The sequence below is a fragment of the Nothoprocta perdicaria genome, unplaced genomic scaffold (assembly GCF_003342845.1).
Source record: "Nothoprocta perdicaria isolate Ctin4 unplaced genomic scaffold, notPer1 scaffold_169, whole genome shotgun sequence".
Classification (NCBI taxonomy): Eukaryota; Metazoa; Chordata; class Aves; order Tinamiformes; family Tinamidae; genus Nothoprocta; species Nothoprocta perdicaria.
Genome location: NW_020454860.1, coordinates 994,208 through 1,020,215, shown reverse-complemented (window position 1 = coordinate 1,020,215; position 26,008 = coordinate 994,208). Strand labels below are relative to the sequence as shown.

General features: G+C 37.1%; 1 protein-coding gene across 1 annotated transcript in view; it reads left to right on the top strand.

Annotated features, from left to right (window-relative positions):
* The first annotated feature begins 502 nt into the window (after window positions 1–502).
* Window positions 503–26,008, top strand: part of ABI3BP (ABI family member 3 binding protein) — a 152,218-nt gene continuing 126,712 nt past the window's right edge. The window contains exons 1-2 of the mRNA XM_026035896.1: window positions 503–601; window positions 24,848–25,027. Of these exons, the coding sequence (XP_025891681.1) occupies window positions 523–601; window positions 24,848–25,027 (259 nt within the window). The 5' untranslated portion in view covers window positions 503–522. The remainder of the gene's footprint in view (window positions 602–24,847; window positions 25,028–26,008) is intronic.

Genomic DNA, 26,008 nt, shown 5'->3' with positions numbered 1-26,008 from the left:
GCAAAATCTTGACTTCGCAGAAGTACAGGGTTCAAGAATACAAAGGTTTTTTTCCCTGAGTCATATGAATATTAATCTTGCATTTTAAGTTCAGCTTCCATGGACAAAAGAGTGAAACTGTCTCCCCTAGCAGTTTCCAGCTTTGAGAGGTTTTGATGTGCAGCTGGTTTTATCTGCATGAACTGTGAGCGATCATCTACGTTAATCGCTTGCTCTGAGAGCCGCGAAGACGCTGTAACAAAGCCCAGGAGGTTTTTTAGGGGGAGTCTAAAACTGCCTGCCTGACTTTTTATTTATTTATTTATTTTATTTATTTATTTATTTTTTTTTTAGGCTAATTCTCCTTTTTCAGCAAGCGGGGGTGATGTCATCCTGTCTCCTCCCACTGAGTAAGCCAAGCTCGTGTCAAAGGGGTGCTGCCTCTGTCCCAGGGAGAGCAGCTCGCTCGCAGCCGCAGCTGCAGCACCTTGTGGGATCAGCCCTGCTCAGCACCTCTCAGAGCCTGAGGCTGGCTTTGTAGCCATGGTAGAGAGACTGCTCTTTCTCCTTTTCTGTGGACATATTGCACTAACCCTGGGAAATGCTCAGAAATTGCCAAGAGGCAAGTAGCTATGACAACTTTCTGTTGCCTTTGTTTTTGTTTTTTTTTCTCTTGTTCGGGTTTTTTTTTTTTTTAAATGCCTATATTTTGCTGTGGAAATTTCCTTTCTGCATGTTAGGAAAGATTAAAGGTACTTGAAAATAAAAGTTCAGTTGATAGGGCAAAGTCCAGTTATAAGAGAATATCTTTAAAGGTCTTGAATAGAATAAACACAAATCTTTCTATTGTATCTTGTGATTTTAGTGAGAAGTGCCATGAAAGAAAGTAACTATATTTAATGATTTTATCATTATTTGGACGGTAATGTGTAACAGGTTTAGACAGTAAAGTCTGTGATGTGAGATCTTAAGGAAAATATGACTTAGATGCACCCTGTTTTGTTGGCAGGAGAGTTCAGTTTTGCCTTGAGAAAGGTCTGTCCTTTCCATTTGTATCCATTCTTAGTGTTAGAATAGAAATTCACTTTTTCAAGACAGCTTGCATGTGCTCTGAGGAGATTTTTTTTTTTTCTTCTTTAGGAGCAATGGCATTTAAATCTTTGCTTTCTCCAAGAAGAAGGAAAGCACAAAGCTTTAATCCTGTGTGAATATTTGTTTAACTATTCTCTTCTGCTGGAATCTAGAAGTACAGTACATTTGCAGAGCTGGCAAGGCTATTTTCTCTCCATTACTAACGTGACCCATGTAATATTGGCATTTTACTACTATTTTATTACTGCAGGAAGAACAGCTGTATTATTAAAATGAAAATAACGTGTCTAAACCTAGATTGGAGAGCACTTTGTAGTAAGTTTGGCTTTAGAACAGCACTTTCACAACTGTTCCTGTACTGCACGTATTGCTCTCACTTTGGAGGAGTACTTGCCTAAGTCCACTCTGCTTTGTAATGCTTTTTACATCTGCAATTTGCTACAACCAGGAATGCCTAGAAAGGAAGCTGGAATTTAGTTGCTTGTGGCAATCATTAGTGACAATTCAGCAGGTTGAAGGCTTCCTAGACAACTCTCCTTTGTGGGTGGGGGGGTATAAAAAGATTGTATGGAGGAGCACTGAGATGCTCTTGTGGAAGTGGCTTATCTCCCCCTTATTTTTTAAAAAAAAAAATCTTATCCTGTGGAGTTGGACAGGAGGTATTGCCAATGTGTGTTTTTCTGCATGCTGCAAAGAGCGGAGCAATGTGTGGTCTATGAGCAACAAGTATATGACTTGSTTCAGGACAGACCTTTTTTTTCAGGTCAGATCTTAGTTTTATTATGAAGTCATCTGTAGGTAAACTATGCTAACAATATTTTCAGCAGAAGATTGGAATGTGCAGAAACAAGTCTTCTACATAGCCCCTATTTTGAGGGGAAGGACTTTACCGGTGCTCTTCGCTTTAAATGTTTTCACTTGACRTTCTGTTCGCTGCCCTGATGACCATAATTTTGTTTCTACTGTGCAGTTCTGACAAAGCTGCTGATCTGTTGCAGTCAGTGGAAGATCAGCTCTGGGATGCATTTCTTCATGTCCTAAAATAACATTGCAGAAGTGCACTAGTTCTGTTTGCCAAATGCATAAAGCTGCAGGTGGAAACTTTACTTCTGTTGACAGAATAGCTTTCTACAGATTGTTCCTCGCAGTGCTGAAAAAGCTGTCTAATTCTTCTCTTTGCAGCTCTCTTATTTACCTCAGACTGCATTGAAAAGCAACGGTATGAGTACCTAGCTATTCATCTGAAGATGTTCAGAGTTGTCTTTTCTATCATTTTTTTTTTTCCAGAGGGAGTAGAGAGTTTTTGTGTAAGTTCATAATATATTGTGATTTTTTTAAGTATTTTTATAAAGTGGATGTGTAGGGATGCTATTCTTTTAAGAGGGCTACTCTGCCCTGGTGAGCAAACTTAAATTGCAACCAACTCCAGTGATGTTCAAGTCACAGACTCCTTCAGTGAGGCTCCAGAGTCATTTCTACTTAATAGGGCACAGTGGAATCAACTTCATAACCTTACAGAGAAGAATCTAGCCGATCTCCTTTTCTGGTGGTACAGCAATCTCTCTCAATGAACATACATTTGTATGTCTCAACATACTCATTCTCACTTCTGCTTTGGCATTCCGATGCTCAGCCTTCCCACAGAAGGTGAACACTCTGATCCCTGGCCTCGTGCACTGGGACTTGCTTCCAGTGGTGCAAGGTGGAAAGAAAACCTTGCCTCCTGAGGCTGCAAAGGAGCAGAGCCAATAAATCTGTTGGATGTCAATGACTTACAGAAACACTAGAGAACTTGTTGTGTACAAATATGCCTTTCAGGAGGCTGGAACACACACAATTTGCTTTTCAAGATACTTCTRTATTTTTACCTCCGTGAGTGCATGCTTAACTAGAAGTGTTGTTCTAAAGAGAGTTATTTTGATTTCAGGGAGATGGTTGATATTTCCAGTGGGAACTTATCATATAGCAGTACTTAATCTACTTTTATACTACTGTGTTACAATAGTCTTACCTACATAGAAAATAAGCCTTTGCTATCTCTGGTCCTAGTATAGTGCCCTAAGCACAGGTGGATACCCTTCTTTTTGCAATTCTTTGTCGCATTCAGTATAGCAAGGGATTAGATATTTATAAGCTGTGTCATATTCAGAATTTGCAGTGTGATTTTACAGGTGGAAGTAAAGGTAGTGTAATTGGAAAGGCAACGTTAGCGGGTTTTGATGTGAAGGCAGTGGCTTATTTTCTTCTTTTATATATTTATTATGTTTGTATCCCATGAGTTTCTATTTAAGGAATGAATACTRAAAGAATTCTGTGCTCTGATTGCGTGAGAGGTGACAGAAGAGCAGAGAAGGTGATGATACTCTCAGTGGTCTTTATTAATTTTTAAGACATTGCCCTTTCATTTGTGTTCAGCTCCTAAAGTTTTGCTTTTGTCTGTTCCCTTATACCGTTATGCCAGCAGTATCCAAAATCCAGACTGTAATGCTTCAGTTCAATATTGTTGTACTGGAGATAACACGATGGGAACGCTTCACAGAAGGAAGCAATTGCAGTGCATAAATGTTGGAGTTGATAAYTGGAGAAAGCATGATGAGCTGTAGGATTCTATTAAACAGAAATATTCCATCCTCAAAGAAATTCTGTATCAAAATACAGTACAAAAAAAAACCCAAAAAATCCTCACTTGCTTTCAGGGAATGAGTTAATAAGTAGAGCATCCTGTAACTAAGAGGGAGATGAAAAAGCAACCCTACAGAATCAAAAATAAACAAGTTACAGGACATAGTGCACAAGATTGTACTGTCTTGTAAACCATACTTCACTGACATCTTTGCAATTGGACCACATCCAAATAGTTTTGAAGGCAACAGTTGTAGAACAAGTTCTTAGTGTTTGGTAAAACAGCTTTTTATGGTTTTGATTTTGTCAGTTGACTTTCCAGTTACAGCACAGATGTGCATAAATGTAGTGATTTTCAATATCGTYTCTGTTTCTGATAGCTTTTGTATGTCTTCATGCTCTATTTCCATTTGTTAGAGTTGAAAAAAAAAAGGTCAATCTTTTTTTAAGCTTACAGAGTTATAAATTTGTAAGTTAAACAAGAGCATGATATTTTATTGGTTTTGCCATGTTTCTGACCTCAGGTTATTATCTGTGGTTTTCCTACTATTTGAATTAGTCACTGGGTAGACTGAAATTCAGGCACATCCATGCTTTCCTTTCCAGGATTCAGTCCCATCCTCATTCTGCTTTCCAGGAAAGGCTAAGGAAACTTTAATTCATCTTCATTCTTGTTGCTGCCTTCTTAGAAGTGAAGAACACAGCCTTGATGTTACTTACACATTTACACATATGTAGAGAAATCCAGATCAAAATCCAGATCGAAAACTTTCTTCTTTCTATGATTGTCAGATGTCCTTTCTTAGCAGGAGAGATTACAGTTTTACTGTACTGGTAGACCATGTAGTAGTATTGCTTAAAAACAGAGATAACACTACCTAGATTTCTTTTCCCCTTTTAAGATACAGGTGTGTTAGAAAGCATGGTAGATATCTGCTAGTTAAGATCTGTATTTAGGCTAATTATAACTGTCATCCTTTCTGAGTGGGAACACTGTAACATTTCCAAGTGTAAGGTTGACATGTGTAAAGGGAATGGGCTAATTTTATTCTTTGCTAAATTTGTTGGCCCTGGTCATGTTATGTAATACTTCTTTTTAAGCAGAGGTTAAACTCGGCATGTGTTTTCACTTACCGGTGTCAAGCAGTTAAAACAATGTTGAGCTATTACAATGTGTCATAGTTATTGTACTACAACTGCCAAATGTTAGTTCTGAAACTTTTGTGGGCCTCCTAAGCATCACCCCTATTGTGGTAGGATAGAGGAGCAGAAATGGTAAGACAGGGAAATCTACGGAAGTTGTTTGTTTGCACGGATGATGAAGCCGGTCTAGCAAAATATCACCAAAAACACTGAAATAAATTCCATGTTGTTTATGTTACTTTCTTCATCGTTTGTAAAACCTCTTTATGGGTACTGTTTTTAAAGATACACAGATGCTTTAACTTTAAAAAAATATAGTCTAATAAAGGAGAGTCATTTTCCACCAAAGTATTCTTCTTAATTCTTTTGAATGTCAGGAAAGAGTAATGCAAAATGAACTTGTGAGAAATACTTCTCTTATGTTTAGTGGCACAGAAAGTGCTATAAGATCCTGTGAGAAACCCCAAAGGGATCCTTTATCTGCTGTAATTGAGTGGCTAATGTTTTCAGTCAGTAGTTAGTGTTATGGCAAATTTGGCTACTCTGCAATCTTCTTTGCAGAAAATGAAAAAAAATCCATAGGAATTCTGGCACTGTAGCAACTCATTGGGCAAAAAATATCTTACCATAAAGACAAACATGCCCTAGAATCACCTAATAACATATCAAAATCAGACTTTAAGGATCAAGCTTTCCAGGGTCAAGGTAATACCACACTTCTATTTACACTGGGAGAAGCTGTGATGCTGCACTATCATACATGCCACACATGGCACTCTGCCAGTATCAAACGCCATAAGGTATGAATGGCTCTAAAATGACTTCACTGTTGARTAATCTGTTTAAACCTTGAGTTTAATGTTCACATTCCCAAGGATCTCTTTCTGAATATTATTTTTCAGTCTTCTTCCATGTCGCCTTTTCTATCCAGTCATTGCAGCAGCAAAAGCTACACAAGTCATTTGAGTGCCATCCGCTGAATCCTGCTGCTAGTTGACCAACCCTTCTGCATATAGTACAGCCAGTCTGCATACCTGTTTACTGCTGACACTGTGTTCGATGGGTCTGGTGATTCTTCATCCTGTTTGGGTTGGGGAGGTGTGTACTACAAAGTGCGTGTGCAAACATAAAGCTCTGGCTGCTCCAGGGGAAAAAGATGGCTAGTAGTAACCTGCCGAACAGTCAGAACTGTTCATGTAGCTCCRAGTGAATTTCTTGTCTTTGGGGAAATTCAAGTGCAGACTTGCAGGTGGTGGTGAGCGGGAGAAATCTGTGCCTCTGGCATGTTTTTATCTGCTGTCTTTTCCAGGAAGCGGGTAGAGATGCCCTCACTGGCACAGGCTGTGCAGCAATGTCATGTGAAACTCAGCATCAAGAAAGGCGGGCAGTGGAGTCCTGGGAAAGCATTGGCCTAAATAGGGTGACATTAGCAAAGCAATCCAGTCTATATTATATTCTCAAGAGAAACAGAGCAGCCAGAAGCAGGCTAGACACCACTTGGGTTTTCCTGAGAGACCTTAGTTCAAGTCCCCTGAGTTAGAAATTGGCCATTCACACAGACCAGCAGGTATGCAATGCCAAATTGCTTTATGGAACATGAGTTCATTTTATTTTGTTATGAGGATAATGTTCTTGCAAATGACTATAGGCAGTATCGTGAGACCAATTTTTGTGTGATCAAGAGCTGGGCCAGCTTCCACAGACCCTCAAAGTACACCAATGGCTTGCTGCTCTATTTGGACTAGATCAACACCAAGCCTCTCCACCAGAGCAAACTAGTGTGAGGTGCATCAACGTGAACCCAAAGAGATCAAGCAAATCAATTTTGGCATTGGGTGTCAAAACATCAACAGGAATTTTTCCAGTTGATGCAGTTGTAATGTTGGTTGCCAGAATTACGTGTGTTGGCRATCATTGCCTACGTAAAGCCAAGTAATCAAAACATGTAGATACCCAAGGTAGGCTCCAGAGGGATAGTTGCAGTAGGAACATCAGCCTCATGTCTTCACCACTCTGGAGTTCCTGAGCAAATTGCTGCTAAGGAGCTGAGACTCAAGGGCAGCTGGGTAGAGAGTGCCTGTTTGGTAGGAGGCCAATCTCCTAGTCTTGAGGGAGCAATTGCTGCACTTGTTCAGAAGTTGAGAGAGAAAATCTAATCTCTGGTTTATAAGTTAGTATAGAGATGTGGCTGAGATCTATTGATTTAATATTATTTAGATAGTTTTCTGGAAGTTAAACTGGTAAGGCAAGAGAATTCAGTATTTTTGCTTTCTTAGCCTATATATATCCAAAGGTTTTATACAAAACCCATAGAACAAAGGTATCACAGCAGCAGGAATCACATAAAAGTACTGCTTGAATAAAATCCAACATATAGATCACCTAAACTTGTGCACATCCTCTCTTCCCTCTCCCCTGCACCATCCCCAGGGAATATAGGGCTAGTGTGTTACTGAACATACTTAATGAAAGACCATACTTCAGTTCTGTCATTCCAACAAGACACTCAATGTTTTAGTCTAGTTGTATTCTCAAAGTGTATTTCTTTTGTAGTGTTATTTTCATCTTTCTATGTAGCTCTTAATTTTTGCATTATTTCTGAAAGCTCAAATAAAAAAAAAAAAGCATGATTCAGAAAAGTAGAAGTTGTAATATTCTTTCTTGTCAGTAGGAGTTGTGGCATCAGTTAAAGTGTCTGTAAATGTCAGCAGAGTGCCTGATATGAGTTGATATAGTTAATGCTTTGGGAATTTGGCAAAGTTTAGAAGACTAGCAGYATATTTGGGAAAGTATTGCTTTTGAACTTGCCCAGGGAAAAATCTTTTCTGCCTTTGTCAGCTGCTTTCCTCTGCTTTATTTTCATTATTAATGTTAATTTTTCTTTCTATGATCTAAAAGTATGAAATCATTTTAGAGCACATAAAGTTGTGTCTGGTTCAAAAATGTACATATGTAAAACTAAAGTGTCCCAAAAGGTTGTTTTCTGATTTTGAAGTGAAATTACTTTTTGGCAGTTTTGAACCCTTCGTTACCACAGTTCAAGCCTACACATGAACAAGAAAAATATGCATAGAAAAAAATCAAGGCCTCAAAACTTATCATTTCTTTCTTTCTTTCTTTCTTTCTTTCTTGTCTGTGCAATATTCACATGCATACATATGAGATAAAGAAATAGGTACAATCGCCTCAGAATTGTGAAGAAACTCAGCTTTTGGTTGCAAATTACAGGGAGAAAACTGTTTTGGCTGACCTGGCAAGTTTGACCGAGTTCCATTATCTCTGGCTGACACAAACACTTAAGCGGTTGGATTAAATGGCACTATGCAATTTTTCTTTATAACTGTAGGTGCTCAACCAGAGCTTGAGTATACAAGCACACAAGCAAGTGGCTAGGATCAGGTTAGGATATTCATTTTCATGGTTTGGTGATGGATTGTTTTGGGTGAAAAGGGAGGGAAATTCCTATTTACCTCCAATCTACAGGTCTCCTTAACAGATGCACTACAGATCACTGTTGTGAACATGATGGTGCAACTGTTTTATACAAGTAACTTATTATTTGCTCTCTTAATGCTGAGGATCAGTTCTTAGCTCTGACAAAGTTATGAACAGAAATGTTGGGTCTGTTCAGCACCTCTTCCTACTTTTAGTTTTAATTATGAGGAAGGCAAAATCTGACAATTCTAACAAAAGTATCTCCCTGATTATGTGGGTCGCTCAGCTCCTTGATGGATAACCAGTATCTTGACTCACTTGGTCTAGCAATGTTCCTCACTGTCTGTTTGTCAGGTCTTCATATAACAATTTTAAGGAAGACTTTATAGTATAGAAACTTTAATTATTGTCTTTTGTCCTGAAGAATTTGTTTTACCTTTTGGACAGCTTTTGTGATTCTTGCTCCAGTGAAAGAGTCTAATCACTAACACCAAACTTGTATATGACAAAAAGTCATATACAAGTCATATGCATCTCTCTGTCTCCCTCCCATACCCACACACATGTAAAAGAATTGTGGGATCTAGTTCTCAGTTGTTACATTTATTTGCACCAAAAACTTTACTAATTTCAATCTTCCAGGCTGTTCTCCACTCCTTCAGTTTTAGGGGCATGCTCAAACAGCTGGAAAAAACATTGGTATGTTGTTAATGTACAATAATGATTTCTTAGAAAGCAGAGTTTCTAAATAACATATGTTTATTGTGATCTCCTTTTGCTCAAAAATATTCACAGCACTTAGTTATGGAGAATGCATGCTAAAAATATAGGTATTTGGAGGGTTCTTAGTAGAGCTGGGAGAAACTACACACAGAGCCACACAAAGGGTATAGTTGCTCTTAATTTGGCCCTGCTTCACTGTAGAAACCTCAGTCCTTGTGAATGTTATATTTCTGTGATCTACCTTTTTCTGTTTTTTTTTTTTTTTTTTTTTGGTGGAGAGGAGAATTCATTTGCTTTTGCAGAGTTAAATATTTGTCGGTTGACAAATGAAAATCACATAGAAGAGACTCATATTTTAAAACTTACACATTGCTTCATGACTTCAGAACATTTATGTTATATACCCTTAAGCCAGAAAACATTCCTTGGGAATTAATTTAATCTACTGCACAGTGGGTGCATGGTTGCTGATAGGAGAGACATAAATCTCTACATACCATAAATTCTGCAAAAACAATTGAGTACATGTCTGAGGGAACTACAACTGAAACAGATAATTCAATCATACACAGTGCAGGGATTCCAGCTCATATTTGAGAGTTCAAGGAAATTTACTTTTTTAAGAGTAGATCTAAGATAACATAAGAATTTAATCACTACAGCAAGGTAGAATGCTTGAAAATATTCAAAGCCTAATCAGCTTATAAGTATTGGCCTATTTGGAAGTGCTCTTTATATATGAAGAGTAATTTAAAATTAAAATTTACAGTTAGTCATTATTATCAGGGAAGCTGAACTAAAGAATAGAATAATTACAGTTTTTAAAACTTCTAGTTACTTAGAGAGTTACTTAACTATGCAAATAGTCCCTGTCTGTATTCTATCATGTGGACAAAGCCATGTACTGTTAGTGCTAGGAGACTAGAAAGATGATTGAACTGGCCCATTTTCATTTTTATCATTCGATTTTTCCATCCCCTCCACTCCCAGCCAAGTACCACTGATAATAAACTGACTCCCTATTCATGGCTTTGAGTTCTTGAGTTCAACACCTGCCTCACAGATGATTTCTGTTGAACTGAATTAAAAGAATATGTTCTTCTTAGCTGGATGTGAAAACTGTGCACTAGGAGCAAATCAAAAATAAAGAAAAAAAGAAAGGAAAAAAAGAAAACCTTAGCTCCAGATTGAAAAAAAAAAATCACTTCTGCTTGTCTTCCAAAGTCAAACTAGATTGCCTGGCTCATGGTGCTGTGCATGCGTGTGCAGTCCCCTAACCTGCCTCCRAAATATCTTATACCATCCTGCTGTGTTCTTTTCTTTTTCATCTTCTTTCTAATGACATTTTTCTTTCTCTCTATAAAGATTTGGAGAGAATAATAATAATAAACAGTTAACATAGACATTAAAAAATGTGTTAGAAACAGAGAACTTTCCTCACTGCTACTTTGTCTCTCTGTAGGTAAAAAGTAATGTAGTTGAAAAAGAAGTAGTTGCTATGAGGTAAACAGAATATATGACAGAATGCAAACTGTCTTTTCTGCTATTTCCTAAGTAGGAAAGAAAATGAATGGGAGAACAAGTATAACCTACTCATAATAACAAAATTAAGGAAAAAAAATGTAGCATATCTTTGATTTATCTTGCTATTTGACCTTTAATCATACACATGGATTTTGTGTTTATCATATACTTAATTACCTGTTTGCTAGTATTTCTGCTCATCCATTGATTTATGACCATTTACATAACTTTATTTTGGTTTTCTCAAAACCAGTTAACAATACCTTCGCCTCACAAAGTGTCTGTAGTGTCTGCACTTGGGGAGGAATAACCCTGGACACCAGTACAGATTAGGAGTGGACCTGCTGGAGAGCAGCCCCGCAGAGAGGGACCTGGGTGTCATGGTGGACGACAAGTTGACCATGAGGCAGCAGTGTGCCCTGGTGGCCAAGAAGGCCAACGGGATCCTGGGGTGCGTCTCCAKCAGGTCGAGGGAAGTGATCATCCCCCTCTACTCAGCCCTGGTGAGGCCACATCTGGAGTACTGYGTCCAGTTCTGGGCTCCCCAGGACAAGAGGGATGTGGAGCTGCTGGAGAGAGTCCAGCGCAGGGCTACCAGGATGATCAGGGGCCTGGAACATCTGCCCTATGAGCAAAGGCTGAGGGAGCTGGGTCTGTTCAGCCTGGAGAAGAGGAGGCTGAGGGGGGACCTGATCAGCGTGTATAAATACCTCAGGGGAGGCAGTGAGGAGGAGGGGGGCGGCCTCTTTTCAGTGGTGGGCAGGGATAGGACTAGAGGAAATGGCTTCAAACTGAAGCATCGGAAGTTCCACGGGAACTTAAGGAAGCATTTCTTCACTGTGAGGGTGATAAAGCACTGGAACAGGCTGCCCAGAGAGGTTGTGGAGTCTCCTTCTCTGGAGATCTTTAAAACCCGCTTGGATGCAGCCCTGTGCCACGTGCTCTAGGTGACCCTGCGTGAGCAGGGTGGGGGTTGGACTCAATGACCTCTGAGGTCCCTTCCAACCTTCGGCATTCTATGATTCTAGTGCTGAAAAGGAAAATTTCTGTGAAATTTTGAAGTTCAGTGTTAYTTCCTGAAATCATCACATGTTTCCGTTGTTTGTGATTTCTGTCTTCATTTTTTTATGAAAGTTTTTTGGAAATCTAATATTTCTTCTTTAGATATTTTCTTGAACTGTAGAGACTTTCCTTTGGTTGCTGCAAACTCAGAATGCAAAGCAATAAAGAAGATAAAAGAGGTCACTTCGGTCACTTATATTTCTATTAAACTTGTATGTAGATTTGTAAAAAGACAGGTCATCAGTCTTAGGATTCATCTCATCTAATGATGCAAGATGAGATACATTTTTCCAGCTGGGGAAACTATATGCAGTTGGAATCAACACTTCTAGACTCAGCTATATACAACCAGTGTAAAGGACATGTGTGAGAAAGCGCAGTTTTGAGATCGAGAATATAAGTGAAACCACTTTATTATGACTGCCCTGTTGGAAATAATGAGCAAATTTTTTGGTTTATGTGTATAACTTTCTAAACTGAAAGAGAATAAACAGTAAAAGTTTAAACTGATAGGTCTGAAGTCAGACATTGAAAAGACCAAATTACAATTCTCAATTAAAGCACAATAGCATTTCATAATTGATTATTCTTCTGGATTACTGATAAAATTTGATTATTGCTGAGTTTAGCATGTGACCTGACACCTGAGAAATTTTATGTAGGCTTCTGACACTTAATTACTTTATCAGCTGTCTGCCTCTGAAAAGTAGGGAACTCTTTCCAAAGTCAAAACATTTTTCAATATTCTATTGCAAACAYGCCAAGTATATTCAAAATCCTGTATGTCTTAGGTATTAGATTTTGAGCCATGAGTTCAGATACTTGATGTGATTGTGTGATAATTGCGCTGTTGGGAGTGAGAAGCCACTGTGACTTCAGAGAAGAGATAGTTCCATTGCTCTTTCAACTTTGATGCATGATGTGACATTATAAATACAGATTAAAATGTAGACTCTGCATGGGTATATTTCAACAAGTGTTCATGCATTTGTGAATTCTTAAAGGTCTTGCTTTATCAGGGATCTTGTCCCTAGGGATGCAATCTCAGTGCGATAGGCAGATCGCACCTTTCTCTTTCCAGGTATTTCTACTAGGAAAGGATTGACTTTACCATCTGGTTGAAATGGTTATTCTTGTTTGCCCTTTTATTCATTCTTTTGAGAATCTATGTCCAAAACCGCAGACTGGACTGTCTTTCTCCAGAGGTATGTTAATTTATATGTATTTTAGAAGCTTTAAGAGGGGAAAACATCCAAACTCAACACTTTATTAGGATGCGACAATGTCTGCCTCACCGATCATTCTGTAAAGATGATTCAAGAATGTTGCTTGCTGGCTGCCTAGTTCTGAGTGGGTGTCTCAATCTCATTTATCTCCTTCTAATTTAAAAGCAGGTCACTCTGTACAACTCTTTATTTGCCCAAACCAACTTGTTTCCCAAGAGTATACCAATCTTAAAATATTCTTTCCCAGAGAAATGAATTTAAGAACTACCCTGGAACTAGCTTTAGAACTAGAAAGACTACCACTGTGGACTCAGGCCTTTTAACCACTGACTGCTGTTGTTTGAGTCCAGAAGCCCAACCATTTGTCCTTGTAGGCTCCTCATCTAGCCCACATCTCTCCTATTTGGCTGCCAGGACGTTTCTAGAGATAGTCTCAGAAGCCTTGTTAAGGTAAAATTTATTATTTTCCCATTGTAATAGTATCACTCTGGTCAAACACAATTTGGCCTTAATAAATTTGTACTGGCTTGTTAATCTCCTTCCTGTCCTTCATGTGCCTAGGAGTAATGGTTCTGTTACTTGTCTGTGGACTAAGATTTGGTGATGATGATCAACCTTATAATTAGTGTATATCTTAAGAATAGGCAAAACATACTGATATCAAATTTGCTYTGCTAGCACATTTTGCAAATGCTGCAAACTGTCCAGACACTGCTATCTTAAGCAGATTTGCCCTTAAAAAAYAAGTATCTGATAAAAAGGAAAATTATGTATTCTGATGTAATAAAGAATGATCATATATAAGGAACATATTTCAAAGTGACTGCTACAATAGGAGGATCTCTCTACATTCTGGGCACACGTCAATCAATGCAGCAGATCATCAGTATCATCAGCATCGGTCGTAAAATATAATATCTTCACTCTTCTCTCAAATATAATTTCAGTTAGAGTTCCAAGTACTGTTTTCCATCATGCCTTTAGTTTCTGATTCTTCAAAAATGTATTGATCTCTGTAGATGAAAAGTGGATTAAGGGAGTGGTTATGCTAAACACTGCCTGCCAGGAAATGAATAGGTTCTTAAAAAATCTACTGCACTAAGGTCCACGGTCTTTTATGATGATTACTTCAGTATGTTTCTAGTTTGTGGGCAGAATCAGACTGACAGCATCTGAATGCCTCACCTGCTTAAGTTCTTAATATCTTGTTGAGCTCTCCCTGATGAGGAGTTGTTGTGAGAAAAATTCCACATTTCATATCCAGCCATATTCAAAGACCACATTTGCCTTTTGGTGTTTGCATTAGCTGGTGCTCTTGAAAGCTTAAAAAAGGAGAAAGAAAACTCAAGTGGCTTTTCTTGCTCCTCACACTCTTCTGCATTCCTTTATGGAGTCGCTTTGCACATGATCTCTCGGGTTCTTTGGCCAATGTGCAGTTTTCTTCATAGCCTAGCCTGGGTGGAGTCGTCTTGGGCCAGTTCCTTGGACAGGAGAGGAGCCAGGATTGGAAAGACCAGCTCCTCTGGGCAACAAGCAGGCACTGTCTCATCAGCTCTGTTTAGGTAGGRTTGCATCAGCCCAGGCTGGAAAAAACACCAACAAACAATTACCTCTGAAAGTAATGCTAGAGRGACAGTGCCTAGTGTAGTAAATTATGTCAGAACCAAATCAAGCCGTATGGTACAGGACAATAAATGATCCATATATTAAATCAAAACCAGGATTTGAGGTTGTTTCATTAGCAAGGACTTTCTCATAGAAAAATGATTTGCTGTTAAATCAAAAATTAGTCTATCAGAAATGATTCGACTTGAAGGAGATTTTTGGTACAAATATTTTCCATTAAACACAAATTAGTTTACCTAATGAGAAAATAAATGAATGAAATTTTCTAAGATTTATGAGAAAAAATAAGAAATATCTTACCCTAGGAGTAAGAGGCAGGTTGTCAGAACTCTGTCCAAATAGGTCTTAGAAAGTTTAATTTCTGTTCCCTTTCTCAGCAGAATTGCAGCCTTAGTTATTTTAATTTGTTACTTCTATTTTTTTCTTTCATAATTTGAYTATTTTTGCTGTGTGATGTTAATAAATGATGAGAAATGGACTCCAGAGTGAAGAATAGAAATGGGGGCTAGATAGCTAGGATGGGATCCTAAGTTGGAATCCTGTTTCTTTTCAGTTTTGTGCCTTAAAAGCAAGGCTAATTAGTGAATTTAACAAAATAAAAATTAAAGTAACATTTGAATGTAGTCTTGAAAAAGATGTAGTGAAAAGAATGAAGATGGAACTTCAGCAAGTGTATGAGTGACTTGAAAAGAGGTGAAAAAATGGCAGCATGTGAGCAATAATTTCATTTTTGTTAAAATCTGTATCTGTATGCTTTTAGAGATTTTAACAATACAGGCAGTGGAAGGACTGTACTTCCCAAGGACCTATTTGTCAGATTCCCTTTTCTCTGAGAAATTTCCCTGTTTCTCTGAGAAATACTTGTTCAGTGTATATCCATTAAAAATTGAGAGCTTTATTAGATTAGTGTTAGTCAAACTAAGAAAGCATTCTGACTAAAGAAAAGTCTCAGTAATTTTGAAAGATTGCTGTGAAAAAGGCCTGCCTCTGGGCACTCACAGTACGTATTTTCTTCTAGAGGTCTAAGCTGGCCTACTGCTTGCAGCTGAATATTGCAGTTCAGGAATAAAATTCAAATAAACTTCATTTAAGATAGAGTAAAAGATAAAAAGGCGAGCAAATCTTTGCTAATGATTTGGGCAAATAGCTCCAAAAGCGTAGCTGGTAATGAACCTACAATTATTCATGGGGCAGAAAAAGGAACTACACCAAGGTTGTAAAACGTGTTATGAGTTGTAATTGAAAAATTATCTTAAAAGATTGTAAATATATTTTTCAGGAAAGCTTTACTGTACATAGAGCAAACTGATGGACTTACTTGATCCAGATGAAACCTAAATCAGGAAGTATGAGCATTATCAACTCTGCCAGGCATAAAAGTAGTCAGGTTAATCTCAGTGTCACGACTAAATTTTGAGGGGATAATATTTTTTCTCTTGTGTGTTAGTGCAAATTCAATTTTTAATGTTCTCAGAGACACTTAAATTTGGAACTGACAAAGACTTTTAACTTCATGAATCAACAGAGTTAGCCACGCAGTCAAAATTAGTATTGAGAGGAAAGGATAATATTTCTTATTATCATAATTCCTGTGAACACAGATGGTCCAATAAATTGAATGATTAAGCATTTAAACATTTATGGGATTTTTTTGTTGTTTTGTTTTGTTTCTAGAAACACTGATCATATCATACAGATCGAATCAAGCACAGGAAGTATTTTACACGCCACACACTCCCCAAGTTTGATTAATACTTTTCCTAGCATTTAAGTGAGTTTGGCCATGTTTTTCTATATGCCTGTCTAGAGTAGATGGCAGGATTGCTGTGCTCAAGTTGTGATRTTTTTAATTAGGATGGAACTAAGAGCTTATCAGCATCATGTCAATGAGTTGAATGAACATGTTACCAACTCGGTGTTTAATCACTGTCATAATTTTGCTAATACCTTAAGAAATTAAAAGTCTATGATGATTAACAATACCATAGTAGAAGCAGGCCTTGCTGTAGACATCCACTTTGTGTGATAGTTACTCTGCTCTTCAAAAGCCTATTGAGTACGTATGAGTCAAGTGTAATATTTGATCAAAGTTTACTTAACCCCTTAGAATTCTGCTCTGGTTCATGTAATGAATCTTAATAAGTGAAAATATGAGGACAAGAGAGGAGGAGAATGTTAGTTCAAGGAAGTCGTTCCTGTAGTTGAATCAGTTCCTGTAGTTCCTGTAGTTGAATCAGTACTTGACTTTCACAACTTGCCCACCAGCTCTAGTGCTCTAACTGTGGTCATGAAGTTCAGAGATGTAGATTCCTGTTTAACTCTTGAATCAGAAGAGCTCTATCAAGGACTAGTAATCGCAGTTGATTTTTATTTGATGGGTTCCATTTAGCTTTGTTTCTTTTAAAGAAACTTTTGATTTATGTCCCTGTTATTGGTCTTCTGTGTTTTTTGGGGGGATATATGTGATTTTCATGCTTGAAAGTTTTAAACTCAGATATTCTTAATAAAAGATATTTTTGATTAGGCTTGTCTAGTTAATTTTATTATAATTGTTTAATAATGCATAGCAAAGTATTAAAGACCTTTCCAAAGCAGCAAACAGCAGCCACATATATTGAGTCTAGATTTTGTGTACTGAATCTGCAAGGAAGAAATAAATGTGTCAGCCCACACAGCTTTACAAGTCTGATGCTTTTATCTCATTCATAATTAACTTCCAGGCAGATCTAGGGAGTAACAAAAACATTGTATCATGTTTTTGAGGAACATCTTATAAGGAAAAATGTCAAATTATGTTGTCATTTTTCTGTTGGAGAGGATTGTCCATATTTCAGATATTTCTTTTCTGTTGAATTGCCACAATATATTAAAGCATTTCAAAAATTGCCTTATGATATGAAAAAAAAGGAGGGGAGTTATTGTTTATGCTATTTTATTTGTTTATGTTATCTATTAAGAACAACATTGATACTCCTAAAAAAAAAAAAAAAAAAAGAGAGAGAGAGATTGCCTAGAAAAAGGTTCCTAATAAAAAAAGTTTAAAATAAAGCTTTATTTTAGGCATAGAAGGGAGAGGGTTTTTTTAAAATCTCTTATAGATGTCTTTATTTGTGAGTTGAGTCGAGTTGTGAAGTTCGTATTTCAGCAAATTCCTGTCACAAAATACCTGGTAGTGGAATGCCTACCAGACAACTTGAGGTTGTTAAATACAATTCTTGAAATCAACGAAATGGATCAAGAGTTTGTATTGCATTGTGGTCATACAGATTGAAAAGATGATTTCTTTGAAATCAACAGGAAGACCTAGAAAATACTGAATAGTCTAAAGTATTTCATTAGAATAAGCTTTTTAAAATTCCCTTCTACTTATGTTTCTACAATTCTCTGTAAATGGAGATCAATATAGATATTAGACAAATAGAGAGATGTGCATAATTAAATGTCAACTTGCCTTCTGTGTAGATAGGTCTTGTCTGCTGTGCTCTGTATGTGTATATGAGGAATTAAAGTTATCATCATCAAAGTTATTGTAGCTTACCTCAGCTTTATGACTTTCTTCCATACATTGCCTTGAGTGGTTTTGTATAAAAGCAGCATGTGGAACAGTCTTTAATAACCGAGGAACATATATACTCTTCTAGTGAACAAAAAAGGAAGTTCTGAGTTGTTTTACCTATTTAACTATAAATTGGGATGCATAGTGTAAAGAAGAATAATAGAAGGCACCTGGATACTGTCTGTTCTGGTTTGTTTCTTAGGTAGCTTTTTTCAAAATTCTTTGGTTGACATAAAGTGGCTTAGATCCTCTTCAGAGGTATCCATCTCTCTCTGTTCACTAGACACCAGGAATTATATGCAGTTTAGCTTATCTAGATCCTTCTTTGGTCATCTATTTTTTAATTACTATGTGTCATAGGACAAGTCAGCTTACCGTGTCAGTACATTTAATTTTTTAGAGTCACTGTTGCTAAATTAAAAACTTAAGACAGAACTGATTACTAGTTTCTAGTTACTAATATAAAGTAGCAGGCCTTAATTAAAATAGTGAGCTTTATTTTCCTGTATTTCAAGCACCATAGTCAAAAAATGAAATACACACCATATGTGTTTGATAGATGTGTTGTTTGTGAGTCCATCTCAATGAAAGAAAGGGTGAATTTTATTTTTTGTGGGAAATGAAGACTAAGGATAAGTAATAGGATACAAAATTCCACAAAAGCTGGAAATATAATGTGTGTGGAAAAAAATGCTGTTTTTTCTTTTCAAGGTAGAAAACCATTTCTGATGATTAGATACAAGATTCTTCTTAAAATACATGAAGAATATGTGTCTAACATCTACAACTGATAACTCTTGAGCTGAATAACAGAAGAAATCAAACCACCTTTTGATAGATAAAATGAGCTTTGAAACATTTCAGAAACAAATATGTGTTTCAGTATCTCTGTTGCTGTGTAGAACCACCAGAATTGCTTTGGAACCAGATGAACCAATGGCCTAGAGAGAAGGAAACTGAGGTTAAAAGGAGGGATAGAATTTGAGCAAGAAACCTATTCCCGAAACTCTCTCAATACTCATCTTTAAAAATGCTCTAGTGACCCTCTGTGTAATTAATGTAGGTTCATGTGTGAATGTAAGATTGCTTCTGTTTATGCTTTTTGTAAGCTCAAGTTGAAAGCTAGTGAGCTAGGCTGATTTTACAGATATACAATCAAGTGTATTTTTTGAAAAGTTAACCCGCTGTGTTGACAGCTGTCAACTGTGTTGACAGTTTATTTTTCTGAAGTAATGAAGTAAATTTATGTACAGAGTGTTGGCATAATAATATTTGGAAAAAAAATGTTTCATTGGGGGGCTTCAGTTCCATGTCTTTAGTTTAAACAAGACAATCTGTTATCGTTATTAAGGGTGTGTTGTATGTGTCATTAAATTTCATCATTCACATATTTATCAATGTGGATTTGGTACTTATTTTGTGTATTTATCAATGTGGAAATGGGAGCATTGATGTTTTATATAATACGTGACAAGAAAGATGATCTAAAACTGTCCGCAGCTGCCTGATTACAGAGTACAAAGGAGACATAGCCAGACTGCTCAGAGGTCTGAGCAATAGAACAGGAAGCAACAGACACACGTTGGAACATGAGAAATGACACGTAAATACTAGGATTTTTTATTCTACATGAGGGTGGTCAAATCTAGGAGCAAGTTGACCAATAATGTTGTGGTATGTCTGTCTTTGGAGGTGATCAGAACTCAGTCTTGAGCATCCTGATCTTGTAAGACCTGCTTTGTGCATGCAGTTAGAGTAGATGACCTTTGTAGGTTTCTGCCACCCGATGTTATTCTGTGATTCTATGATTGTGGCTCTCTTTGTAACATTTCTTTTTTCACCCTACTGCATGGAGACAGAACTATTTTTAAATGTTTCCCATTTTAAGCCATAGTTGATTTTGAGCCAAATAACCAATAGTTCTCCATGTTAAGGAGCCAAAGTAAATATAAAAAGACAAAATATCAAAAATGAAATTTCAGTGTTACATTATCATTGAAATATTGGCTGGAAAGCCAGACTTGGAAAATAAAAGCTCTGCCATGTACAGTTTGAAGGCTGCAAGCAAGGTGGTGCTCACAAACAGATGGTGTTAATGTATTTTCTTAGGGCATGCTCCATTTGTCAAGAACTCCGTGAGACAGTGCTGGGTCTTTCATTCATGCCCCCTAAATTATTTGAAATGGTGAAAAATAAACAGTTTCTATGTAAGGCAATAGGAATTCTGCTGATAAAGCCAAATTTGCTGTAAATACAGCACAGCTGTATTCACCCTCTGGTTTTGTAAGGCAGAGTTCAAGGCTTTTCATGAAAGAAAAAACAGTATTGCAGACCATTGTAAGTGCTCATATTCATTTAAACCACATCTGTAAAATAATAGAATAAGTAAGGGCATAACATCTTGCTGCAACAGGACATGGAACTTCTAGAGAGGGTCCAGTGTAGAGCGATAAATATGATCAAGGGATTTGAGTATCTATCTTATGAGGAATGACTATGTGAGTGGGGCTACTTTAGCCTAAAGAAGAGTAGACTGAGAGGGGATCTTATCCAACATGTGCTATTATCTGAAGGGAGAATGTAAAGCGGAGGTGGGAAAACTCTTCTCAGTAGTGTCCAGTGATATGACAAGGGGTAACGGGTACAAATCAAAACACAGGCAGTTCCATCTCTCTGTGAGGAAGAACTTGTTTCCTGTGAGGGTGACAGAGCCCTGTAACAGGCTGCCCAGAGAAGCCTGTGGAGTATCCTTCTTAGAGGTGGAAGATTGTAGAGTCTCCTTCTTAGAGAGCTTCCAAATCCACCTAGATGCAACCCTGTGCTCTAGGTGCCCTGCTTAATCAGAGGACTTGGACTAGATGATCTCTAGAGGTCCCTCCYAAGCTCAATCAATCTGTGATTCTGTGAAGAGTACTTTTGCTACATCTTCAGCAAAGCAAGTGAATAGACAGCTCAAAYCATAGTTGAATAAAATAAATCTATTTTTAAAATGGAAGTGATTATCCATTGATTCTTGAAGTTTGTTGCTGTATCCGCACTTCACTAAGCTTACTTCTGAATGTCCTAGTAACTAATCAGCAAAGTATTATCAGGAAGTTGATGTATCCTTTTAAATTGGAGAGGGAAATAGAGCCAGCTTCCTGTCACTTCATGAGCCACATTCTTTCTTGGTCCTAGAAACAGGTGAAAATCAAAGCTGTTGGAAATTTTAACTACACATCTATCATTGCCAACAATACAGTGATGTTGTAATGGGGCATGGGACACAGAATTTTAAAACTTTAGTTCTGTGCTGGTAAATCAAATTTGATCTGTTTCTTTCTTGGAGAAAACGAGCCCTCAGATATTTTATTTGTTTTTAATATTGGAAATTTTACTGTGCCCAACACTGTATCACAAAACAAATACTGTTTTACTGCAAATAACCTGGTGAACCATTTCTCTGTTTATGTCCTCGTTTCCTTCCAGTTATTAAATAGCAATGGAATTGTATAAACCTATTCTTAATCATTACCGTTACTGCTTTGCCTTTGTGGCCTCCTTTGTARCTATTATTTATAACTGGGTCGTAAGACAAAAACCAAAAGGCCTTAACTGAAACTTTGTTGTAGAAATTCAGATTGAAAACTGAGCATCTCTGTTTCTTTTGTAACTAATGGTTCACCTTTAGCTAAAAGCAACCCTTGACAGCTAGAGGTGGTGGCTGTGTTTCTGGTTTCTTCCCTTTTGATACTCTATGATTAAAGTGATTATAAGATGATAATCCCTGGTGACCCCAAAGTTTTTACAACAAATATCCAGATAAAAATTTGGCATTTTATTTTCAATAGCTGCTTCCACATTTTGAAGATGTGAGCTTCAGTTAGATCAATTACAGGTAAATTTTTCTAACGCTCCAATATTTATTTACTTTTGGCACCTTTTGCCTACTCCTGACTGCTTTATCTTTTCCAATTTAAGAAACTAATGGTAGTCCCATGTGGCTTCTTCASATTGTTCAAGGCTATATTCTTCTTTCTGAAGAAGTAAATGTARCTGAGTTTCCTTATGATGCAGATGCTTCCATGGGGGTGGCCATGAAAAGACTTTTGCCTTACAGGTGAGGAGGTGTTTCCCTATAACTTAGGGGTCTTGATGCACTTCATGCTGTTTTAGTTCAGATCTGCTGCACGTTGTCATGCCGTTTTGGCAATCACTTGACTTTTGTTGTAGAGAATACTTGCAGATCAGTGCGGAATTTCTGTTGGCAGGCTGGGATGGAAAGATTGCATTTCAGAGGTAGCTGTGGGTCCCAGAACACATTTAGCAAYGGCCTTAAGGTAAAAGAATTACTCYACAATGCTTAGGGCCAGAGTTTCAATAACACATGCCAAAAGCTGACAAAAGTGAATGTGAGTTAAGAAAACTCAAAGTTGCCTTACTCTGTGCCTGAAAATGTTCTTTTTTGTTTTCAAGACATTTTAATATTTCTTTGCATTGGAATTAGAGGGAGTCTAGTTCATCGTTCARCTATTTTTCATCAAGAGGACAGAGGTGAAAATGTTATTTTAAAATCAGAATATGTCAAGGGTATTTGCTGCAAATCAAATGTATTTTCATCATGCTGTCATAGCAGACAGGTTCCTTGAATCTACCCCATTCACTGGGTTGTGTTTAATATCTGTGTGCTGTCCACTATAGGGATGATATTAYTCCGAGCGGCCATGCCTGAATTCTGTGTTATTTGTTTCAAATAGTGTAGGATCAGTATGGGAAAAAGTTATTTTGTGTGGCTCATACATAAATCAAGCGATGCAAGTCTTGCTGTCCACATGAATCAAGTGATGGAAATCTTGCTGTCCCCTTAGATGTGAATGTTTAACTGGGACTATCATTTTGCACTTGTTATAATACAGGATTTAGCAGATTACAGTTTTAACTAATGTAATTGCCTGTCAGTTAAAGATAGCAATTCTAGAGTTTGAAGGCATAGAACATTTTACTAGTGTCTTTATTATATATGTTGGAGGATTTCAAAAATCTGTTGAGTTTTCTTCCTATTTTTCATTATTTGGAGCCTTGTACATGTTTGAAATTGCATGCTCACAGCAGTGTCACATAACGAAAATAAAAGAAACTGGAATGTCTTCCAGCCAACAAAGCAACCCCACTCCTGCCTTCCCCCATGAAGTATTGCAAAGCTGAAGATCCCAGGAATTGGAGTTTACAGAAGTCCTGCAGTCTTTGGGAATCTTACAAAGTTGAACTGGGGAAGGGGTGGTGGCTTCCTGCCTCTGTCTTTCTACTTAAAGAATCTTCAGATAGGGAAAGAGCCTATCTTGAAACCTTAGTGACCTTTTGCTGATAAATCATCTTTTCTGGCAGTTTAGGAGTTCTAATCTTCTCTTAGTGTCCCAGTGACTGAGCAGGCACATGTCTCCCATCAGTTGTCTTTTTTTTTTTTTTTCCTATATAGGTAAAGGGCATTAAGTGTCTGGCCTGGGTCTTTTGGTTCAATCTGCAGACAACTGCAAGTGCTTGTCATTGCTATTAACATATCTTCATAGTTTGGAAWCTGTGGTCTCTGTTGGTCTCTGGTATCTGTTTTGCTTACGTAAGCTGTGTGCTTATGTTGTTGTAACTTCTAGTATCGGTCTGCTCTTACTTCTGAAGTCTCTATATCTCTGCTCTGCATGTGTGTGGAAGACGGAGGGAGAATTTTGGTATAATTCTTTGCTGTTATTTAACAGCAGATCTTACATCTCTTTGTGCTTTTATTCAGCCTTTAGCTCCTGAAGTGAAATTACTTTGTGATACAACTTTATATCTCAAAAAGCAGGATAAAAATGATATCCCCAAATGTACTGTTTTAATCCTGGTATCATAGTGCTTGGGAGCATTTGTGACTAATCATTGGGGACCAACAGTTTTGAAAACATATCAAGTGTAATAGTGATAAATGAATTCAAGTTATAAGTACCAAGTAAGGAAATGCCATTCCTGCCTCATCCCACCAGGAGAAGAAACACCTGTTTGTAGCCCACAAAACTGCCTATTCTGCTATCAAGTTGTCCCATGTTATATAAGTTTTTCCATTAAATTTTGTAGATGGATATGCAAGACATTACTATTCCCCTGGAAGGCCCCAAAATAAATGTTTAAAAAATTATTTATTGGTAATTTGGAGTTAAGAATATGTGGTAGTCTAGGTGCCATGGCATATTTTTAAGCAGAAAAATACATTTCCTGCCCAAGGTAGCAAATGATAAATAAATAGTAGCTGTTGTGTTGCGGTTCCATTTGTATATTTAACTATTCATCTTCTATTTCTAGAAGTCAGAATAGTTTAGAAGTATATCTAATAGAGTTTCACTCTTTGTCCTCTATTCTAATTTCACAATGTGATTAACAATGTTAAAACATTATACTTTTACTAAAAAAAAAAAAAAAAAAAAAAGAACAAACCTCACTATCTTAGCAATTTTTTCACCTGTGTATCTTAAAGCTTCTATTATTATAGCTCCTGTATATAAAGGAAAAGATATATATATATATTTTTACGCTCTTATTTCATGCATTTTTCTACCATTGTAATTGTAGAAGGTGTTTGGCTTCTAGCCATGGAATCTGGTATCTAACATTGCATTTGGTAGTATCTTTCAAAACTAAATGAGGGAAAAAGATGCATTAGGACCCATGATTTTACATGACTGTTAGTTTACTTTTTGAAATACACAAAGTTTCTAGAAAACTCTACCTTTRAACCATTGTTCAGTTGTGTGCTACTACCAAATGGAACAGCTCTGTGTTGCAATTGTTATGTTACTGAATATATAAAATAATATATTTTGATCATCTCTTCTTTTTAATCTTTCCCCAGTGAAAAGACAGAGCCTGAAAGTTCAGATCAATGCGACAGATGATACTGTTTGCATGAAGTATCTTCGACCTAGTCAAAACACCAAGCTTGAAGGTTTTGTCCTAGGTTATGGAAGCAGCTTCTTTTCTAATCAGTACATTCGTCTACCTTCTGAAGGAAAAACATACACAACAGAACTTGGTAAGATATTTTTGCTTTGCTTTCTACTGTGATCACAAAATGTGGGAACAGAATTAGAAAAATACATACCTATCGTGTTCTTAATTTTTATTTTTATTGAGTTACTGCTCAAGGCTTTCTTTTGTTTGTTTAAGGTTTTCTTGGGAAGGATTTTGGATGAAAGTGCAATTTGGAAAAGTGTGATCCTTCATGGAGAAAAATAGTTCTTGTTGAGAATCATTTATTACTAATATTTGTATTGATTGTTTTGTTTGTTTGTTTTTTTAATGAGAAGTTGTGCTAGACTGACCATGTAAGGGATAAAATGAGACTATTTGCATGGAACTGTTGTTATAACTTGAGCTAGTTACAACTTGAGCTGGTGCTAAGCCCAGTAGTTTTTTTGTAGACTCTGCTGCTCTCCCTGTAGTAGAGCAGCATGATCTTTTTGTTGTTGTTGTTTGAGATAATGATAATCATTCCTATTTAAAACTGGGGTATATGAGCCCCAGTAGGGAGAAAGGCTAATAATGAAGCTACAAGGCTTCAAGTCTTCTGTATTTCCCACCTTGTCAGTGTTCTGATGAATTCTGATGAATTCAACTTACTGTTAGATTTCCTGCTGGCTCATTCCTGGATTATATATCTCTTTTGACCCTGCTAAAATGAAACCCGAAGTCAATGACTGATGATATTTCATGTGTATTTATTTGAAAAAAACTGAATAAGAATCTCTCTCCTAGTACTGCCAGGAGAGATATGTCTTTGGAGAGATTGTGACATCTGTCCGCAGTCCCTTCATTAAAATACTTCCATTGATTCTTCTCCTAAAGTATATTTATTTTCCTTTCTTTTGCAACTAAATTAACTGACCCAGCCATTGCATGACATTATCAACGACTGAGGAACTGTCTGCAGAGRGCATGTACAAGGAGGAAAGAGTTCTGTGAGATTTCCTAAAATTATTGTGAACTCGTGCTAATGGTAAACCCTTGAGCTGCT